The sequence below is a fragment of the Oryzias latipes genome, chromosome 10 (genome assembly GCF_002234675.1).
Source record: "Oryzias latipes chromosome 10, ASM223467v1".
Taxonomy (NCBI): Eukaryota; Metazoa; Chordata; class Actinopteri; order Beloniformes; family Adrianichthyidae; genus Oryzias; species Oryzias latipes.
This window is the reverse complement of record NC_019868.2, coordinates 15,005,412-15,024,489: the sequence shown is the minus strand read 5'-3', so window position 1 is coordinate 15,024,489 and position 19,078 is coordinate 15,005,412. Positions and strand designations below refer to the sequence as shown.

The window sequence follows — 19,078 nt, the reverse complement described above, 5'->3', positions numbered from 1 at the left end:
CTGTAGACCACCTTAAAAATCAAGTTTGTTCGGTAGGATTGCATACCACCCATTACTGACACTGCGCTCTGTCCACTTCGAATCAAGGTTACAGCGACGTTTTTTTTCTTTTGTGAAAAAGAAGAAACTACTTCTACCTAGAGGAAAGAAAACAGTTTTAGTTCTTCGGAAGGATTGCTTTAGTATATTATGGGGTTATTTTCAGTGGACGTTTCACAGAGAGTTGGCCTTTTCTTTGTCTTTGTTCTCGGGAGCTGCGTAAATGGAGACCTGAGCTACACCGTGCAAGAAGAGATGAAGCTCGGATCTGTTTTTGGAAATATCGCCAAGGATCTCGGACTCGAACTGGGGAGGCTAGCTGCTCGTAAACCTCGTGTTGAGATGAAAAAACATGGAAAGGAATATTGTGGAATAAACCAGGAAAACGGCGACTTGTTCGTTTCTGGAAGAATAGACAGGGAGGAGCATTGTAAAGAAATGCCGACGTGCGTTCTCAAATTTGACCTGCTGTTAGAAAATCCTCTGGAGATGCACCGATTATCCTTGCAGATTCAAGACATTAATGACAACGCGCCGGTGTTTCCGAAAGACATAATAAAGCTGGAAATTAGGGAATCAGCTGACAAAGGAGCTCGGTATCGCATTAATGCTGCCCATGACGCAGACATAGGCCTGAACGCAGTTCAGAGCTACGTTCTGCAGGAAAACGCCCATTTTGCGCTAAATGTTCAGACAACAAATGCTGGGAATAAATACGGAGAACTGGTTTTGGATAAAGAATTAGATCGAGAGGAGCAGCAGGAGCTGAAATTATTGCTGACGGCTGTAGATGGCGGTTCTCCTCAGAGATCAGGGACTGTAGTCATCCATGTCACAGTACTTGATGCTAATGATAACGCTCCTTTGTTTTCTGAGTCCGTTTATACAGCGAATTTACAAGAGAACTCTCCAATAAACACTCCAGTTATCAGAGTGAGTGCATCAGATGCAGATGAAGGAATAAATGGAGAGATAACTTATGAATTTAGCAGATTGTCTGACAAAACGCAAAATATATTTTCGCTTGCTGAAAAAACTGGAGAAATAAAAGTAACAGGTAACATAGATTATGAGGAGGATTTAAAGTATGAAGTAATGATTGAAGCGAAAGATGGGTATGGGTTGACTTCAGAAGCAAAAGTGGTTATTGATATCACTGATGTAAATGATAACGCTCCAGAAATTATTGTCAAATCTCTGTCCAGCTCCATCCCAGAGAACGCCCCTCCTGGTACAGAGGTGGGCATCATTAACGTGCAGGACAGAGACTCTGACAAGAATGGACAGGTCCGCTGCTCCATTCAAGGAAATGCTCCTTTTAAGTTGGTTCCTTCCATCAAAAACTATTATTCTTTGGTGAGCACAGGACAGCTGGACCGTGAACTAGTGTTTGATTACAACATTACCATCAGCGCCACTGATGAGGGCTCTCCACCTCTGTCCTCGTCTAAAACTGTTCACTTATCTGTAGCCGACATCAACGACAACCCACCTGCGTTTGAGGAACAGTCGTACAGCGCATATGTGAGCGAAAACAACCAGGCTGGCTCCACTTTATGTTCTGTGAGCGCTCGAGACCCCGACTGGAGACAAAACGGTACAGTGATTTATTCTCTGCTAGCTGCTGAGGTGAACGGAGCCCCGGTGTCCTCCTATGTCTCTGTGAACGGAGACACAGGGCTGATCCACACTGTCAGGTCATTTGATTATGAACAGTTGAGGAGTTTTCAAGTGCAGGTGATGGCCAGAGACAACGGTTCTCCTCCACTGAGCAGCAACGTGAGCGTGAGTGTGTTCATCTCGGATGTTAACGACAACTCTCCTCAGATTCTGTACCCCGCCCCAGAAGGCAGCTCCTTCATGACTGAGCTGGTCCCCAAAGCTGCACATGGAGGCTCTCTGGTGTCCAAAGTGATTGCGGTGGACGCTGACTCTGGACAGAACGCTTGGCTGTCCTATCATATAGTCAAATCCACTGATCCAGGACTTTTCACCATTGGTCTGCACAGTGGAGAGATCAGGACGCAGCGGGACATTTCCCAATCTGACAGCATGAAACAGAACCTGATTGTGGCAGTCAAAGATAACGGACAGCCCTCTCTGTCTGCCACCTGTGCCATGTATTTACTGATCTCGGATAACTTGGCTGAGGTGCCAGAACTGAAGGATATTTCTTACGATGAGAAGAACTCCAAACTGACTTCCTATCTGATCATCGCTCTGGTTTGTGTGTCCACCTTCTTCCTGACCTTCATCATCATCATCTTGGGTGTGAGGTTTTGTCGCAGGAGAAAGCCCCGACTGTTGTTTGATGGAGCAGTTGCCATCCCCAGTGGTTATCTGCCTCCTAATTATGCAGATGTTGACGGCACAGGAACTTTACGCAGCGCTTACAATTATGACGCCTACCTGACAACAGGATCTAGAACCAGTGACTTTAAGTTTGTGTCCTCTTACAATGACAACACACTGCCTGCTGACCAGACTCTGAGGAAAAGTCCCACTGACTTTTTGGAGGCTTTCGATGAATCTAGTGATGCATCCCAGGTAGGAATATGTTTCCTTCATTTTTAGTTATACATTTAGATTTTTTATTAAATTCTTTGTTTTTTTTTATCTTTGTTTTTTGTCTTTTTCAATTAAGAGGTATAGACAACATGTCAATCTAAAGCACTGTTGCCTCTCAACCAGATTCCAAGGAACATTCTTACAGACTTAACTGTGGTGTTTAGAGATGTTAGTATTCTTCTTGAGTCAGAATGTTTGTTTTAGATTCTGGATAGTTTCCTGTGAAGCTTCTGCATTTTTTGATGCTATATTTTACGAGTTATTGTGGTCAGTAGCGGTTTTAGGCGCGGGCAATTGACCGGGGTGCAAATTTAAAGGGGGCTGGCATCTCAGTGCTTGTAAGAAAATAAAAAATAAAAAGAAATCTCCAGCACTATTTGTTTACTATTATCTGTTATAACACAGAGCTAATAACAGCCTGAGACCTGCGAACTGGCGCCCTCGCAGCCGCACGTGCTCCATTCTTTGAGAAGATGCCGCTAATGTGTGGAAAGGAAAAGGGGAGGGGTGGTCGGCGCAGGTGAGCGCCAGCTGAGCACGGAGGGCAGTCGCGGTTGGTCCACACCCGAATCATTGTGGGTCTTTAGATGTCTCAGCTCATGCTAATAATACTATTCTTTATTAACTATAGTAGACTGCCGTGTCTTTATTTTCCATATCAAATGCATTTTTACGTTTGCCTGTCGTTATTTGACATAAAGATGCCATAAAGACGGCAGGTAATGCAGGCAGTAAAACAGCTGCGCTTTTTGAGATAGTAAATAAACAATAGATCATTTATTTATGAATGTCTTGAGATTTTTTGGAGGATTTTTTCAAGTTGATGTTGCACAAAATCAGGAACATACCAAATATTTTTGGAGTAATCCCAGTGATTAAGTGATTTCAGTGTTAATGTTTTATTAGACCTAAAAATGATATTAATAATAACAACAGGTTTAGAAACCAGCAGAAATGAACTAAGTGCTATAAATGATTCCAGGAGTCCAGCTCTAACAAAACAGACAAAATATCAGACAACAGGCTGATTTGATGTATTTCTTATAATTAATATTTTCAGGCTTTGTTTTGTTGTGCAGCATGTACATATTTGTATAATTTTTACAGAATATATTTTTATAGAGAGCAAAATCTTATATGTTATTTAAGGTTTATTTGATGTATTCTGGATTAATATGACAGAATACTTTAAAGGTTTAAAAAGTTTTGAAAAAAAGTGTAGCTTTAGTGTGTTCAAAAAATGTTTACCTTGTTTGGCCCGCAACCTCAAGCGTTTTTTGGATTTAGGCTCCCTGTGCAGATGAGTTTGACACCCCTAATATACGAGTCTATAAAATTCTTGCATTTTGGTGTGTAAAATGGGCAAATAAAAGTAGGGAACACGAGAGGATGTCATGAAATTGTGTGTGCGTGTGTGTGTCGGGGGGGGGAGGGGGTCACTCGCCCGGGAAGTTAGTGTAGAACGGCCATTGTGTTGCTCATGCCAGTTGGGTGTTGGTTACTTTTACTTTTGATATTGGTGACTTTTAGTTTGTGTCTTCTAACAACGACAGCATGTTGCCTGCTTACCAGACTCCCAGGAAAAGTCTAACAAACTTTGCAGAAATATTTAAAGGTGATGCTGTTTCCCCAGAGGCAGGCTCCATTAGTCATCGCAGAACGGCCATTGGCTTGAAAGCTAACACCGTTTTGTTCAGTATTTCAGCATTTGTATTAATTTGATACTCCTCAAATCATTTCGTTTTGTTTTTAAGTGTCTGTTGGTGTTAGCTTTTTTTATTTTATTTGATCTGCTATGTCCGTTCTGAATTTGCATGATACTCATTGCATGTTTTCAAACCTTCAGAGATAAATATCAGGCTTTAAATTGTGAGGAATGAAGACCCAAGTTATAAATAAATACATAAATGTGTGCGTTTGTACATATATATAAAATGAAAATGTTTGATTAACTTAAATGAAAAATCAATCTCATCTACGTAGGGAAGTCATCACATCAATAATCTTTATTTAATATAAAAAATTATAGAACCTTTTTATACAATTCATTTTAAACTTTAAATTATTTTTAAGCAAGATCCGTCATTTAAACATAAAGCCCCCGCTTTTTATTATTTAAAGAAAAAAATAGACTTAGCCTGTTTCTTTTTTGTAATGTGTTTTTAAACATGACATTAAAAAAATTCTCAAATCATTTTTATCTTTGTAATTTATTTTTTTAATAGCCAGAAGCAGTGCATTAGCTTGGAGTTTTTTTTTTTCCTGGTTCTTGTGTTGAATAAACTAAGTTTTTCAAAAGATACAGGACATTAAAACTATATACATGAACAGAAAAAAACACGAATGTTGTTATTCCTGAAGACGTACTCAGGGTGTCAGTGTGGACCAAAAAATGAGTAAGGCTGCACCAGACTCCACTTTTTTTGTCAGCAGATACTCACTCTGCTTTCCTGCTCACTGCGTGTAGCCGTGCACATCATAATTTCATCGCGAAGTAAATCGTTTTTATTTTTTAAATCCACGAACTTTTGTTTATTTTTATTTTATTTTATTTTTCTTTAGCAAATTTTGCACAAAGGTGTTCGTTTTTGTGGCATTCAAAATGAAAACCAGTCTCCGTGAGCTTTACCGCGGCCTTGCTTTTGTCTGTCTGGCTCTCTGCCCCATCACTGGAGACGTGAGCTACTCTGTTCCCGAGGAGATGAAAAGAGGATCTGTTATCGGAAACATCGCAAAGGATCTGGGACTTGATTCTGCCAAATTGTCCGCACGAAGGGCGCGGCTGGATCCGGAGGACAACAGTGTTCAGTGCTGCGCAGTTAACCTGAAGACGGGAGAGATAATTGTTAAAGAAAGGATCGACAGGGAGGCGCTTTGCGCAAAAAAGCCATCGTGTGTTGTTAAACAAGAACTTGTGCTAGAAAATCCTTTAGAACTGCACCGCATTCATTTAAATATTCAAGATGTTAACGATAATTCACCACAATTTAAGGAGGAATCTCAAAGATTCGAAATTACGGAATCTGCCCATAAAGGAGAGCGTTTTCTTTTAGGAGAAGCACATGATGGCGACATAGGAGAAAATACTGTTCAGACCTATTCACTTCAGGAGAATGATCATTTCAAGTTAGAAATAAATACAAGAGCAGGTGGACGGAAATACTGCGAACTAATCTTGTACAAAGAATTAGACAGGGAGGAGAAAAAAGACATTTCTCTGTTGCTTACAGCATTTGATGGAGGATCTCCTCAGAGATCAGGTACTGTAGTCATACACGTCACAGTGCTGGACGCTAATGATAACGTTCCTGTGTTCAGCCAGAGTGTCTATAAAGCAACTCTGCCTGAAAATTCTCCTGCAGGCACTGTCGTTCTCACTGTTTCTGCCATTGATGCAGATGAAGGAATAAACTGCGAAATTACTTATGGATTTGATCATGTAGATGAAAACAGTGACGCTTTTTCTTTAAACTACAAGTCAGGTGAGGTAACTGTAACAGGAAATATAGACTATGAGAGAGCATCTTCATATGAAATGCAAATCAGTGCAAAAGATGGCATGGGATTAGTTTCTTATGCAACTCTGATTATTGACGTTCTTGATTTAAACGACAATGCTCCAATAATTAATGTGAAGTCTCTGTCTAATCCCATCCCAGAGAACGCCCCTCCTGGTACAGAGGTGGGCATCATTAACGTGCAGGACAAAGACTCTGACAGGAACCGACAAGTACGCTGTTACATTGAATCAAATTCTCCTTTTAAGTTGGTTCCTTCCATCAAAAACTATTATTCTGTGGTGAGCACAGGACAGCTGGACCGTGAACTAGTGTCTGATTACAACATTACCATCAGTGCCACTGATGAGGGCTCTCCACCTCTGTCCTCGTCTAAAACTGTCCACTTATCTGTAGCTGACATCAACGACAACCCACCTGTGTTTGAGGAACAGTCGTACAGCGCATATGTGAGCGAAAACAACCAAGCTGGCTCCACTTTATGTTCTGTGAGTGCTCGAGACCCCGACTGGAGACAAAACGGTACAGTGATTTATTCTCTGCTAGCTGCTGAGGTGAATGGAGTCCCGGTGTCCTCCTATGTCTCTGTGAACGGAGACACGGGGCTGATCCACGCTGTCAGGTCGTTTGATTATGAACAGTTGAGGAGTTTTCAAGTGCAGGTGATGGCCAGAGACAACGGTTCTCCTCCACTGAGCAGCAATGTGAGTGTGAGTGTGTTCATCTCAGATGTGAACGACAACTCTCCTCAGATTCTGTACCCCGCCCCAGAGGGCAGCTCCTTCATGACTGAGCTGGTCCCCAAAGCTGCACATGGAGGCTCTCTGGTGTCCAAAGTGATCGCGGTGGACGCTGACTCTGGACAGAACGCCTGGCTGTCCTATCATATAGTCAAATCCACTGATCCAGGACTTTTCACCATTGGTCTGCACAGTGGAGAGATCAGGACGCAGCGGGACATTTCCCAATCTGACAGCATGAAACAGAACCTGATTGTGGAAGTCAAAGATAACGGACAGCCCTCTCTGTCTGCCACCTGTGCCATGTATTTACTGATCTCGGATAACTTGGCTGAGGTGCCAGAACTGAAGGATATTTCTTACGATGAGAAGAACTCCAAACTGACTTCCTATCTGATCATCGCTCTGGTTTGTGTGTCCACCTTCTTCCTGACCTTCATCATCATCATCTTGGGTGTGAGGTTTTGTCAAAGGAGAAAGCCCCGACTGTTGTTTGATGGAGCAGTTGCCATCCCCAGCGGTTATCTGCCTCCTAATTACGCAGATGTTGACGGCACAGGAACTTTACGCAGCGCTTACAATTATGACGCGTACCTGACAACAGGATCTAGAACCAGTGACTTTAAGTTTGTGTCCTCTTACAATGACAACACGCTGCCTGCTGACCAGACTCTGAAGAAGAGTCCCACCGACTTTGATGATGTGTTTGGAGATGATGATAAATCTTCTGAGGTATGTTACGTTGCTTTTTGTCTTTCCAAGGGAAATTCTGTTCATGGAGGTTTTTTCTTTGTTTGTCCTTTTTTTTTCGTATTGCAATTTTATTTTGTTTTAAGATGAAGAATGATGCAACAATAGCAGTGTTTCAAAGCCTAAATTGAAAATTCTAATTTGGTATCTGTTTTGATACAAACTTTTAATGCAAGGCTGCAGGATGTGAGGAAAACCTGCGATATTAATGATCAATATTGCGATGATTATATAACTTGCAATACATGAACAAATAGCAAAACAACTAAATACATAATTTCCATTTCACTACAAAAGTTTAATTTAAATAAGAGTCAAAATAACTTAACTTATACTCCAAACAACCCTAGTCTACATAGCAGGCGAACATCTAACATAAAAGGGCTTCATCCAATTGTTTAACAACTTGAAGGGGTCTAAATGATTTGTCAAATGCATGAATAGATTTATTTGATTTGTTAAATTCTTCAAACTGTCAGATTGTTTTAGCACCTTTAAGGTAACCTTTAAGGTTTATGCATAATGTACAGTTTGATATCGCGATAGCAATACAGTTGCGATTTATTATGCAGACTATTTATATACTTTTAATTTTTAATGTGAGTAATTGACATAGCTAGTACATCGTTAACGGAGACTTTAATTATTGAAAACTTATTTGAGTATTTTCATGAAGGTTTATCCAATGTAATCAAATCATCTAATTCTATTAAATATCCACTTCGTTTTTTTTTGTTCTGTATTGTTTTTTAACAATAATAGTAGGATTTTTGGATTTTTCAATTGGAAAGTTTAAAGGTTTTGCTAAACACCTTGGTTGAAGAAATCTCTTTTGTTTTTTCCTAAAATGACAGAGCTGCAGACTTTAGACTGAAGAGACCTGAAGACTGTTGATATTCCTGAACAAGTTTTTAGTTAGTCGAATCTACAGGATAAATACTTGAATTCAGATTCAGTTAAAAATTAACAGTTAATTATTTTCATACTGTTCTTCATCAGGAGTTATCACAGGCCAAATAATTGTTTGTCATCATGTTTCATTATTTTAACAGTTTCCCAAATATCCTCTCCTTTTAATGTCAGAGATCCAGCTAAAATGCTCAGAATGGTTTTCAGATGTAGCCTTTTCCACAGCTTTATCCAAGATTTCTTTATCCAGAACACTGCAGTTTTGTTAATGAGTGAACAGTTAAAATTAAACTGTCTGCACGTTTACAAGTGGTTATTACATTTTTTCAGCTCAGTATTGACCATGTAAACAGATTTCCTTTTTAATCAGTTGTCATTTTATAGAACAAACTTTTCCTGCAGATTTAAGATTATTCACTTTAAAATAACCAATACTAATGTGTTGTTTTAGGATATATAAGATCTAAGACACATACATATATTTGTTTTGACTGCTCAATGCTCTTACTGGTAATTTTATGAATTTATGAAGGGAGGACTTTTGCTATATATTATAGATTCTTATACCTCTGAGACAGGAGCTTATTGTTACATTGCAAATATTTCCATTGTTAAATGTCAGAAGGAGATCTTCAGTGGTTTTATCATTGTCTTTTTTGTAGTTTTAATGCTAAAATGTATCATAAATAACACTTTAATACTATTATCTTGTGGAAGCTGCCATCAGTGTGTGAATGGGACTGCGACTGTAAAGCGCTTTTGGCAAACAAGGAAGGATTATGCAAAAGTATACACCATTTACTGCTCACCATCTTTATTTATTTTTTTACATAAGGTAGCTTCTGAACCTGTTTTTAAATCTATTAAACGTATCACATAGATTGTTTATACTTTTCTGATTTCAAACCTGCTTCGATTACATTTTTTTATGTCATTGCTTACTTTATGCCTATAGGTCATATTTTTCCTGAATCACTTTTGAACAGCCAGTGTTTGATTCAGATGTAGCTGTGCGTTGGAAAAAAAATTGAAAAGAAAAAAAAATCATAACTTCAATGTTTGGACTCTGACGTTGTAATACACTTTTTATCAGTCATTTGATCAGCGGTGCCTAGTTGTGACGTGTCTTCAACCTAAAAAAACGTTTAAGAATCTAAACTATTATTTTATTTTTGTACCACGGTTACTTCATTTGTCTTATCCTAACTGTGCTCTACTTCTGAATGTCCTTATATTCTCAACAATGTCTTAAAATTGTATTTTTTGAGGAAAAGGGGACATTTAAAGTTTGGGTCGCTGTCCTTGGTACTAAAACTGTTGAGGATACGGAACAATTGTAGCTTTTGTTTAAAAAGTTTTTAGACTCTTTTCATGTATATTTCTGCTTAAAATTTGCACTGGACGTTGACGACAAAATATTGTGTTTCACTGTAAAGTTAGTATATAGTGAAATGCAGATGGGAAGGTCTAATATTTAGAATGCTGCTTGAAAAAGCACTGCTGTTGGTCTCTCCCAGCAATTGATTTTACTGTAAACTTGTTTTTTTCCCCTCATACTTACCTTATAGTTTCTTTAACTTTTTGTCAATCAGTTATAAACACAATAAAATACTTTACTCTCTATTGTTTTTGCTTTTAAAGTGGGAGCAAGGGTGAAGTAAAGTACAAAAACTCCTTTGCTTACTAAAAAAAACAAGTCTACATAAATGATTAAAAAACAATAGACAACTATTTTCTCTTTTAGAATACCTCACAGTTGATGCAAAAATAAAGACATAACTTCGTTTTATAACTTTTTTTCACTGTTTAAAAATGAGGAAATATTAAAATATGCCTACAATCCCTTTTTTTTAAATAAAATGTTAACTCTATTATTTTATATTATTTATTTATTTTGACGTTCTCTTGAAGTTGAGTTATAGTATATGGACCTGAAGTCTTCTTTTGTGAAATTGTTAGCTCCTCATTGTTCATGGGTATTTAACAAAAATATACCAGACTTTTTTTTTCTTTTAGGTTGACTTTCTGTTCTGAAAATTATTCGATGTTGTGAAAGAAGTGTAAATATTATATCTGTACTCACGGTGTCACTGTAGACCACCTTAAAAATCAAGTTTGTTCGGTAGGATTGCATACCACCCATTACTGACACTGCGCTCTGTCCACTTCGAATCAAGGTTACAGCGACGTTTTTTTTCTTTTGTGAAAAAGAAGAAACTACTTCTACCTAGAGGAAAGAAAACAGTTTTAGTTCTTCGGAAGGATTGCTTTAGTATATTATGGGGTTATTTTCAGTGGACGTTTCACAGAGAGTTGGCCTTTTCTTTGTCTTTGTTCTCGGGAGCTGCGTAAATGGAGACCTGAGCTACACCGTGCAAGAAGAGATGAAGCTCGGATCTGTTTTTGGAAATATCGCCAAGGATCTCGGACTCGAACTGGGGAGGCTAGCTGCTCGTAAACCTCGTGTTGAGATGAAAAAACATGGAAAGGAATATTGTGGAATAAACCAGGAAAACGGCGACTTGTTCGTTTCTGGAAGAATAGACAGGGAGGAGCATTGTAAAGAAATGCCGACGTGCGTTCTCAAATTTGACCTGCTGTTAGAAAATCCTCTGGAGATGCACCGATTATCCTTGCAGATTCAAGACATTAATGACAACGCGCCGGTGTTTCCGAAAGACATAATAAAGCTGGAAATTAGGGAATCAGCTGACAAAGGAGCTCGGTATCGCATTAATGCTGCCCATGACGCAGACATAGGCCTGAACGCAGTTCAGAGCTACGTTCTGCAGGAAAACGCCCATTTTGCGCTAAATGTTCAGACAACAAATGCTGGGAATAAATACGGAGAACTGGTTTTGGATAAAGAATTAGATCGAGAGGAGCAGCAGGAGCTGAAATTATTGCTGACGGCTGTAGATGGCGGTTCTCCTCAGAGATCAGGGACTGTAGTCATCCATGTCACAGTACTTGATGCTAATGATAACGCTCCTTTGTTTTCTGAGTCCGTTTATACAGCGAATTTACAAGAGAACTCTCCAATAAACACTCCAGTTATCAGAGTGAGTGCATCAGATGCAGATGAAGGAATAAATGGAGAGATAACTTATGAATTTAGCAGATTGTCTGACAAAACGCAAAATATATTTTCGCTTGCTGAAAAAACTGGAGAAATAAAAGTAACAGGTAACATAGATTATGAGGAGGATTTAAAGTATGAAGTAATGATTGAAGCGAAAGATGGGTATGGGTTGACTTCAGAAGCAAAAGTGGTTATTGATATCACTGATGTAAATGATAACGCTCCAGAAATTATTGTCAAATCTCTGTCCAGCTCCATCCCAGAGAACGCCCCTCCTGGTACAGAGGTGGGCATCATTAACGTGCAGGACAGAGACTCTGACAAGAATGGACAGGTCCGCTGCTCCATTCAAGGAAATGCTCCTTTTAAGTTGGTTCCTTCCATCAAAAACTATTATTCTTTGGTGAGCACAGGACAGCTGGACCGTGAACTAGTGTTTGATTACAACATTACCATCAGCGCCACTGATGAGGGCTCTCCACCTCTGTCCTCGTCTAAAACTGTTCACTTATCTGTAGCCGACATCAACGACAACCCACCTGCGTTTGAGGAACAGTCGTACAGCGCATATGTGAGCGAAAACAACCAGGCTGGCTCCACTTTATGTTCTGTGAGCGCTCGAGACCCCGACTGGAGACAAAACGGTACAGTGATTTATTCTCTGCTAGCTGCTGAGGTGAACGGAGCCCCGGTGTCCTCCTATGTCTCTGTGAACGGAGACACAGGGCTGATCCACACTGTCAGGTCATTTGATTATGAACAGTTGAGGAGTTTTCAAGTGCAGGTGATGGCCAGAGACAACGGTTCTCCTCCACTGAGCAGCAACGTGAGCGTGAGTGTGTTCATCTCGGATGTTAACGACAACTCTCCTCAGATTCTGTACCCCGCCCCAGAAGGCAGCTCCTTCATGACTGAGCTGGTCCCCAAAGCTGCACATGGAGGCTCTCTGGTGTCCAAAGTGATTGCGGTGGACGCTGACTCTGGACAGAACGCTTGGCTGTCCTATCATATAGTCAAATCCACTGATCCAGGACTTTTCACCATTGGTCTGCACAGTGGAGAGATCAGGACGCAGCGGGACATTTCCCAATCTGACAGCATGAAACAGAACCTGATTGTGGCAGTCAAAGATAACGGACAGCCCTCTCTGTCTGCCACCTGTGCCATGTATTTACTGATCTCGGATAACTTGGCTGAGGTGCCAGAACTGAAGGATATTTCTTACGATGAGAAGAACTCCAAACTGACTTCCTATCTGATCATCGCTCTGGTTTGTGTGTCCACCTTCTTCCTGACCTTCATCATCATCATCTTGGGTGTGAGGTTTTGTCGCAGGAGAAAGCCCCGACTGTTGTTTGATGGAGCAGTTGCCATCCCCAGTGGTTATCTGCCTCCTAATTATGCAGATGTTGACGGCACAGGAACTTTACGCAGCGCTTACAATTATGACGCCTACCTGACAACAGGATCTAGAACCAGTGACTTTAAGTTTGTGTCCTCTTACAATGACAACACACTGCCTGCTGACCAGACTCTGAGGAAAAGTCCCACTGACTTTTTGGAGGCTTTCGATGAATCTAGTGATGCATCCCAGGTAGGAATATGTTTCCTTCATTTTTAGTTATACATTTAGATTTTTTATTAAATTCTTTGTTTTTTTTTATCTTTGTTTTTTGTCTTTTTCAATTAAGAGGTATAGACAACATGTCAATCTAAAGCACTGTTGCCTCTCAACCAGATTCCAAGGAACATTCTTACAGACTTAACTGTGGTGTTTAGAGATGTTAGTATTCTTCTTGAGTCAGAATGTTTGTTTTAGATTCTGGATAGTTTCCTGTGAAGCTTCTGCATTTTTTGATGCTATATTTTACGAGTTATTGTGGTCAGTAGCGGTTTTAGGCGCGGGCAATTGACCGGGGTGCAAATTTAAAGGGGGCTGGCATCTCAGTGCTTGTAAGAAAATAAAAAATAAAAAGAAATCTCCAGCACTATTTGTTTACTATTATCTGTTATAACACAGAGCTAATAACAGCCTGAGACCTGCGAACTGGCGCCCTCGCAGCCGCACGTGCTCCATTCTTTGAGAAGATGCCGCTAATGTGTGGAAAGGAAAAGGGGAGGGGTGGTCGGCGCAGGTGAACGCCAGCTGAGCACGGAGGGCAGTCGCGGTTGGTCCACACCCGAATCATTGTGGGTCTTTAGATGTCTCAGCTCATGCTAATAATACTATTCTTTATTAACTATAGTAGACTGCCGTGTCTTTATTTTCCATATCAAATGCATTTTTACGTTTGCCTGTCGTTATTTGACATAAAGATGCCATAAAGACGGCAGGTAATGCAGGCAGTAAAACAGCTGCGCTTTTTGAGATAGTAAATAAACAATAGATCATTTATTTATGAATGTCTTGAGATTTTTTGGAGGATTTTTTCAAGTTGATGTTGCACAAAATCAGGAACATACCAAATATTTTTGGAGTAATCCCAGTGATTAAGTGATTTCAGTGTTAATGTTTTATTAGACCTAAAAATGATATTAATAATAACAACAGGTTTAGAAACCAGCAGAAATGAACTAAGTGCTATAAATGATTCCAGGAGTCCAGCTCTAACAAAACAGACAAAATATCAGACAACAGGCTGATTTGATGTATTTCTTATAATTAATATTTTCAGGCTTTGTTTTGTTGTGCAGCATGTACATATTTGTATAATTTTTACAGAATATATTTTTATAGAGAGCAAAATCTTATATGTTATTTAAGGTTTATTTGATGTATTCTGGATTAATATGACAGAATACTTTAAAGGTTTAAAAAGTTTTGAAAAAAAGTGTAGCTTTAGTGTGTTCAAAAAATGTTTACCTTGTTTGGCCCGCAACCTCAAGCGTTTTTTGGATTTAGGCTCCCTGTGCAGATGAGTTTGACACCCCTAATATACGAGTCTATAAAATTCTTGCATTTTGGTGTGTAAAATGGGCAAATAAAAGTAGGGAACACGAGAGGATGTCATGAAATTGTGTGTGCGTGTGTGTGTCGGGGGGGGGAGGGGGTCACTCGCCCGGGAAGTTAGTGTAGAACGGCCATTGTGTTGCTCATGCCAGTTGGGTGTTGGTTACTTTTACTTTTGATATTGGTGACTTTTAGTTTGTGTCTTCTAACAACGACAGCATGTTGCCTGCTTACCAGACTCCCAGGAAAAGTCTAACAAACTTTGCAGAAATATTTAAAGGTGATGCTGTTTCCCCAGAGGCAGGCTCCATTAGTCATCGCAGAACGGCCATTGGCTTGAAAGCTAACACCGTTTTGTTCAGTATTTCAGCATTTGTATTAATTTGATACTCCTCAAATCATTTCGTTTTGTTTTTAAGTGTCTGTTGGTGTTAGCTTTTTTTATTTTATTTGATCTGCTATGTCCGTTCTGAATTTGCATGATACTCATTGCATGTTTTCAAACCTTCAGAGATAAATATCAGGCTTTAAATTGTGAGGAATGAAGACCCAAGTTATAAATAAATACATAAATGTGTGCGTTTGTACATATATATAAAATGAAAATGTTTGATTAACTTAAATGAAAAATCAATCTCATCTACGTAGGGAAGTCATCACATCAATAATCTTTATTTAATATAAAAAATTATAGAACCTTTTTATACAATTCATTTTAAACTTTAAATTATTTTTAAGCAAGATCCGTCATTTAAACATAAAGCCCCCGCTTTTTATTATTTAAAGAAAAAAATAGACTTAGCCTGTTTCTTTTTTGTAATGTGTTTTTAAACATGACATTAAAAAAATTCTCAAATCATTTTTATCTTTGTAATTTATTTTTTTAATAGCCAGAAGCAGTGCATTAGCTTGGAGTTTTTTTTTTTCCTGGTTCTTGTGTTGAATAAACTAAGTTTTTCAAAAGATACAGGACATTAAAACTATATACATGAACAGAAAAAAACACGAATGTTGTTATTCCTGAAGACGTACTCAGGGTGTCAGTGTGGACCAAAAAATGAGTAAGGCTGCACCAGACTCCACTTTTTTTGTCAGCAGATACTCACTCTGCTTTCCTGCTCACTGCGTGTAGCCGTGCACATCATAATTTCATCGCGAAGTAAATCGTTTTTATTTTTTAAATCCACGAACTTTTGTTTATTTTTATTTTATTTTATTTTTCTTTAGCAAATTTTGCACAAAGGTGTTCGTTTTTGTGGCATTCAAAATGAAAACCAGTCTCCGTGAGCTTTACCGCGGCCTTGCTTTTGTCTGTCTGGCTCTCTGCCCCATCACTGGAGACGTGAGCTACTCTGTTCCCGAGGAGATGAAAAGAGGATCTGTTATCGGAAACATCGCAAAGGATCTGGGACTTGATTCTGCCAAATTGTCCGCACGAAGGGCGCGGCTGGATCCGGAGGACAACAGTGTTCAGTGCTGCGCAGTTAACCTGAAGACGGGAGAGATAATTGTTAAAGAAAGGATCGACAGGGAGGCGCTTTGCGCAAAAAAGCCATCGTGTGTTGTTAAACAAGAACTTGTGCTAGAAAATCCTTTAGAACTGCACCGCATTCATTTAAATATTCAAGATGTTAACGATAATTCACCACAATTTAAGGAGGAATCTCAAAGATTCGAAATTACGGAATCTGCCCATAAAGGAGAGCGTTTTCTTTTAGGAGAAGCACATGATGGCGACATAGGAGAAAATACTGTTCAGACCTATTCACTTCAGGAGAATGATCATTTCAAGTTAGAAATAAATACAAGAGCAGGTGGACGGAAATACTGCGAACTAATCTTGTACAAAGAATTAGACAGGGAGGAGAAAAAAGACATTTCTCTGTTGCTTACAGCATTTGATGGAGGATCTCCTCAGAGATCAGGTACTGTAGTCATACACGTCACAGTGCTGGACGCTAATGATAACGTTCCTGTGTTCAGCCAGAGTGTCTATAAAGCAACTCTGCCTGAAAATTCTCCTGCAGGCACTGTCGTTCTCACTGTTTCTGCCATTGATGCAGATGAAGGAATAAACTGCGAAATTACTTATGGATTTGATCATGTAGATGAAAACAGTGACGCTTTTTCTTTAAACTACAAGTCAGGTGAGGTAACTGTAACAGGAAATATAGACTATGAGAGAGCATCTTCATATGAAATGCAAATCAGTGCAAAAGATGGCATGGGATTAGTTTCTTATGCAACTCTGATTATTGACGTTCTTGATTTAAACGACAATGCTCCAATAATTAATGTGAAGTCTCTGTCTAATCCCATCCCAGAGAACGCCCCTCCTGGTACAGAGGTGGGCATCATTAACGTGCAGGACAAAGACTCTGACAGGAACCGACAAGTACGCTGTTACATTGAATCAAATTCTCCTTTTAAGTTGGTTCCTTCCATCAAAAACTATTATTCTGTGGTGAGCACAGGACAGCTGGACCGTGAACTAGTGTCTGATTACAACATTACCATCAGTGCCACTGATGAGGGCTCTCCACCTCTGTCCTCGTCTAAAACTGTCCACTTATCTGTAGCTGACATCAACGACAACCCACCTGTGTTTGAGGAACAGTCGTACAGCGCATATGTGAGCGAAAACAACCAAGCTGGCTCCACTTTATGTTCTGTGAGTGCTCGAGACCCCGACTGGAGACAAAACGGTACAGTGATTTATTCTCTGCTAGCTGCTGAGGTGAATGGAGTCCCGGTGTCCTCCTATGTCTCTGTGAACGGAGACACGGGGCTGATCCACGCTGTCAGGTCGTTTGATTATGAACAGTTGAGGAGTTTTCAAGTGCAGGTGATGGCCAGAGACAACGGTTCTCCTCCACTGAGCAGCAATGTGAGTGTGAGTGTGTTCATCTCAGATGTGAACGACAACTCTCCTCAGATTCTGTACCCCGCCCCAGAGGGCAGCTCCTTCATGACTGAGCTGGTCCCCAAAGCTGCACATGGAGGCTCTCTGGTGTCCAAAGTGATCGCGGTGGACGCTGACTCTGGACAGAACGCCTGGCTGTCCTATCATATAGTCAAATCCACTGATCCAGGACTTTTCACCATTGGTCTGCACAGTGGAGAGATCAGGACGCAGCGGGACATTTCCCAATCTGACAGCATGAAACAGAACCTGATTGTGGCAGTCAAAGATAACGGACAGCCCTCTCTGTCTGCCACCTGTGCCATGTATTTACTGATCTCGGATAACTTGGCTGAGGTGCCAGAACTGAAGGATATTTCTTACGATGAGAAGAACTCCAAACTGACTTCCTATCTGATCATCGCTCTGGTTTGTGTGTCCACCTTCTTCCTGACCTTCATCATCATCATCTTGGGTGTGAGGTTTTGTCGCAGGAGAAAGCCCCGACTGTTGTTTGATGGAGCAGTTGCCATCCCCAGTGGTTATCTGCCTCCTAATTATGCAGATGTTGACGGTACAGGAACTTTACGCAGCGCTTACAATTATGACGCGTACCTGACAACAGGATCTAGAACCAGTGACTTTAAGTTTGTGTCCTCTTACAATGACAACACGCTGCCTGCTGACCAGACTCTGAGGAAGAGTCCCACAGACTTTCTCAAGGCTTTTGATGAGGCTAGTGATGCATCCCAGGTAGGAACACCTTCTGTCCTTTGATAGTTTTTTTATTTTGAAATTTTTTCTCTTCATTTTACCTATTTTGGGTGATGTTTTTTTCATTTAAGGAGTAACGAATGTGCGCTATTCTAAAACACCATAACTTTTCGCTGTCTTTTGACCAGACTTCAACAAAACTTATTTAGACACAATTGATGCCTTTAGAGAAGTTGAGACTTTTCCTGAGTCAGGACAATGTTTGTTTTTAATTATGGATAGCTCCCTGAGAAGCTTTCTATTTTACTTTTTTAACCCCCCCCCCCCCCCTTTTATATTTTAATTAAAAACTTTTTTATCATTTCTTATCGGGTGATTAGGTGTTGGTTACTTCTATTTTGCTTTATTTACTCAACTCACTATATCCAAGCCACTGTTGGGCACAAGTGGGGTCCCCCTTGAACAATCTCCCAGTCTGTAAGGCACAAAATTACTCGTATACAAACTCAATTAACACATGAAGCATATTTTTGGACTTTGGGAGAAAGCCGAGGCGCCCAGAGAAAACCCACGCATCCAGGAGCAGCACATGTAAAAACATCACAGAAAAGTCCCTGCTTGAACCAAGGCCTTCCCGCTGTGAGGCAAGAGCGTTAACCACAGTTCTACTGTGCAGTGTTGGTCACTTGTATTTTTGAGATCAGATTCACATAGAGATGAAACTTTTTTGGATCTTTTTGTTCTTTCTTTAGTGCAGCTTATATTCAAAAAACACATCACAATACCTGAAATATGCAAGAATAAATGCATTTGTATTTTTAAATAATACATTAAGAGAAAAATAACCTTACATTATAACCAACAATCAACACATTGTATAACTTATTTTTAATGTTTGTTATGAGA

The 19,078-nt window shown here is 39.8% G+C and overlaps 1 protein-coding gene across 1 annotated transcript; it reads left to right on the top strand.

Annotated features, from left to right (window-relative positions):
- The first annotated feature begins 20 nt into the window (after positions 1-20).
- LOC111948001 (protocadherin gamma-A6-like) lies at positions 21-4,466 on the top strand. Its single transcript, XM_023959159.1, has one exon. The coding sequence runs from the start codon at positions 190-192 to the stop codon at positions 2,611-2,613; it is 2,424 nt and encodes an 807-aa protein (XP_023814927.1). The 5' UTR covers positions 21-189; the 3' UTR covers positions 2,614-4,466.
- Positions 4,467-19,078: the final 14,612 nt, after the last annotated feature.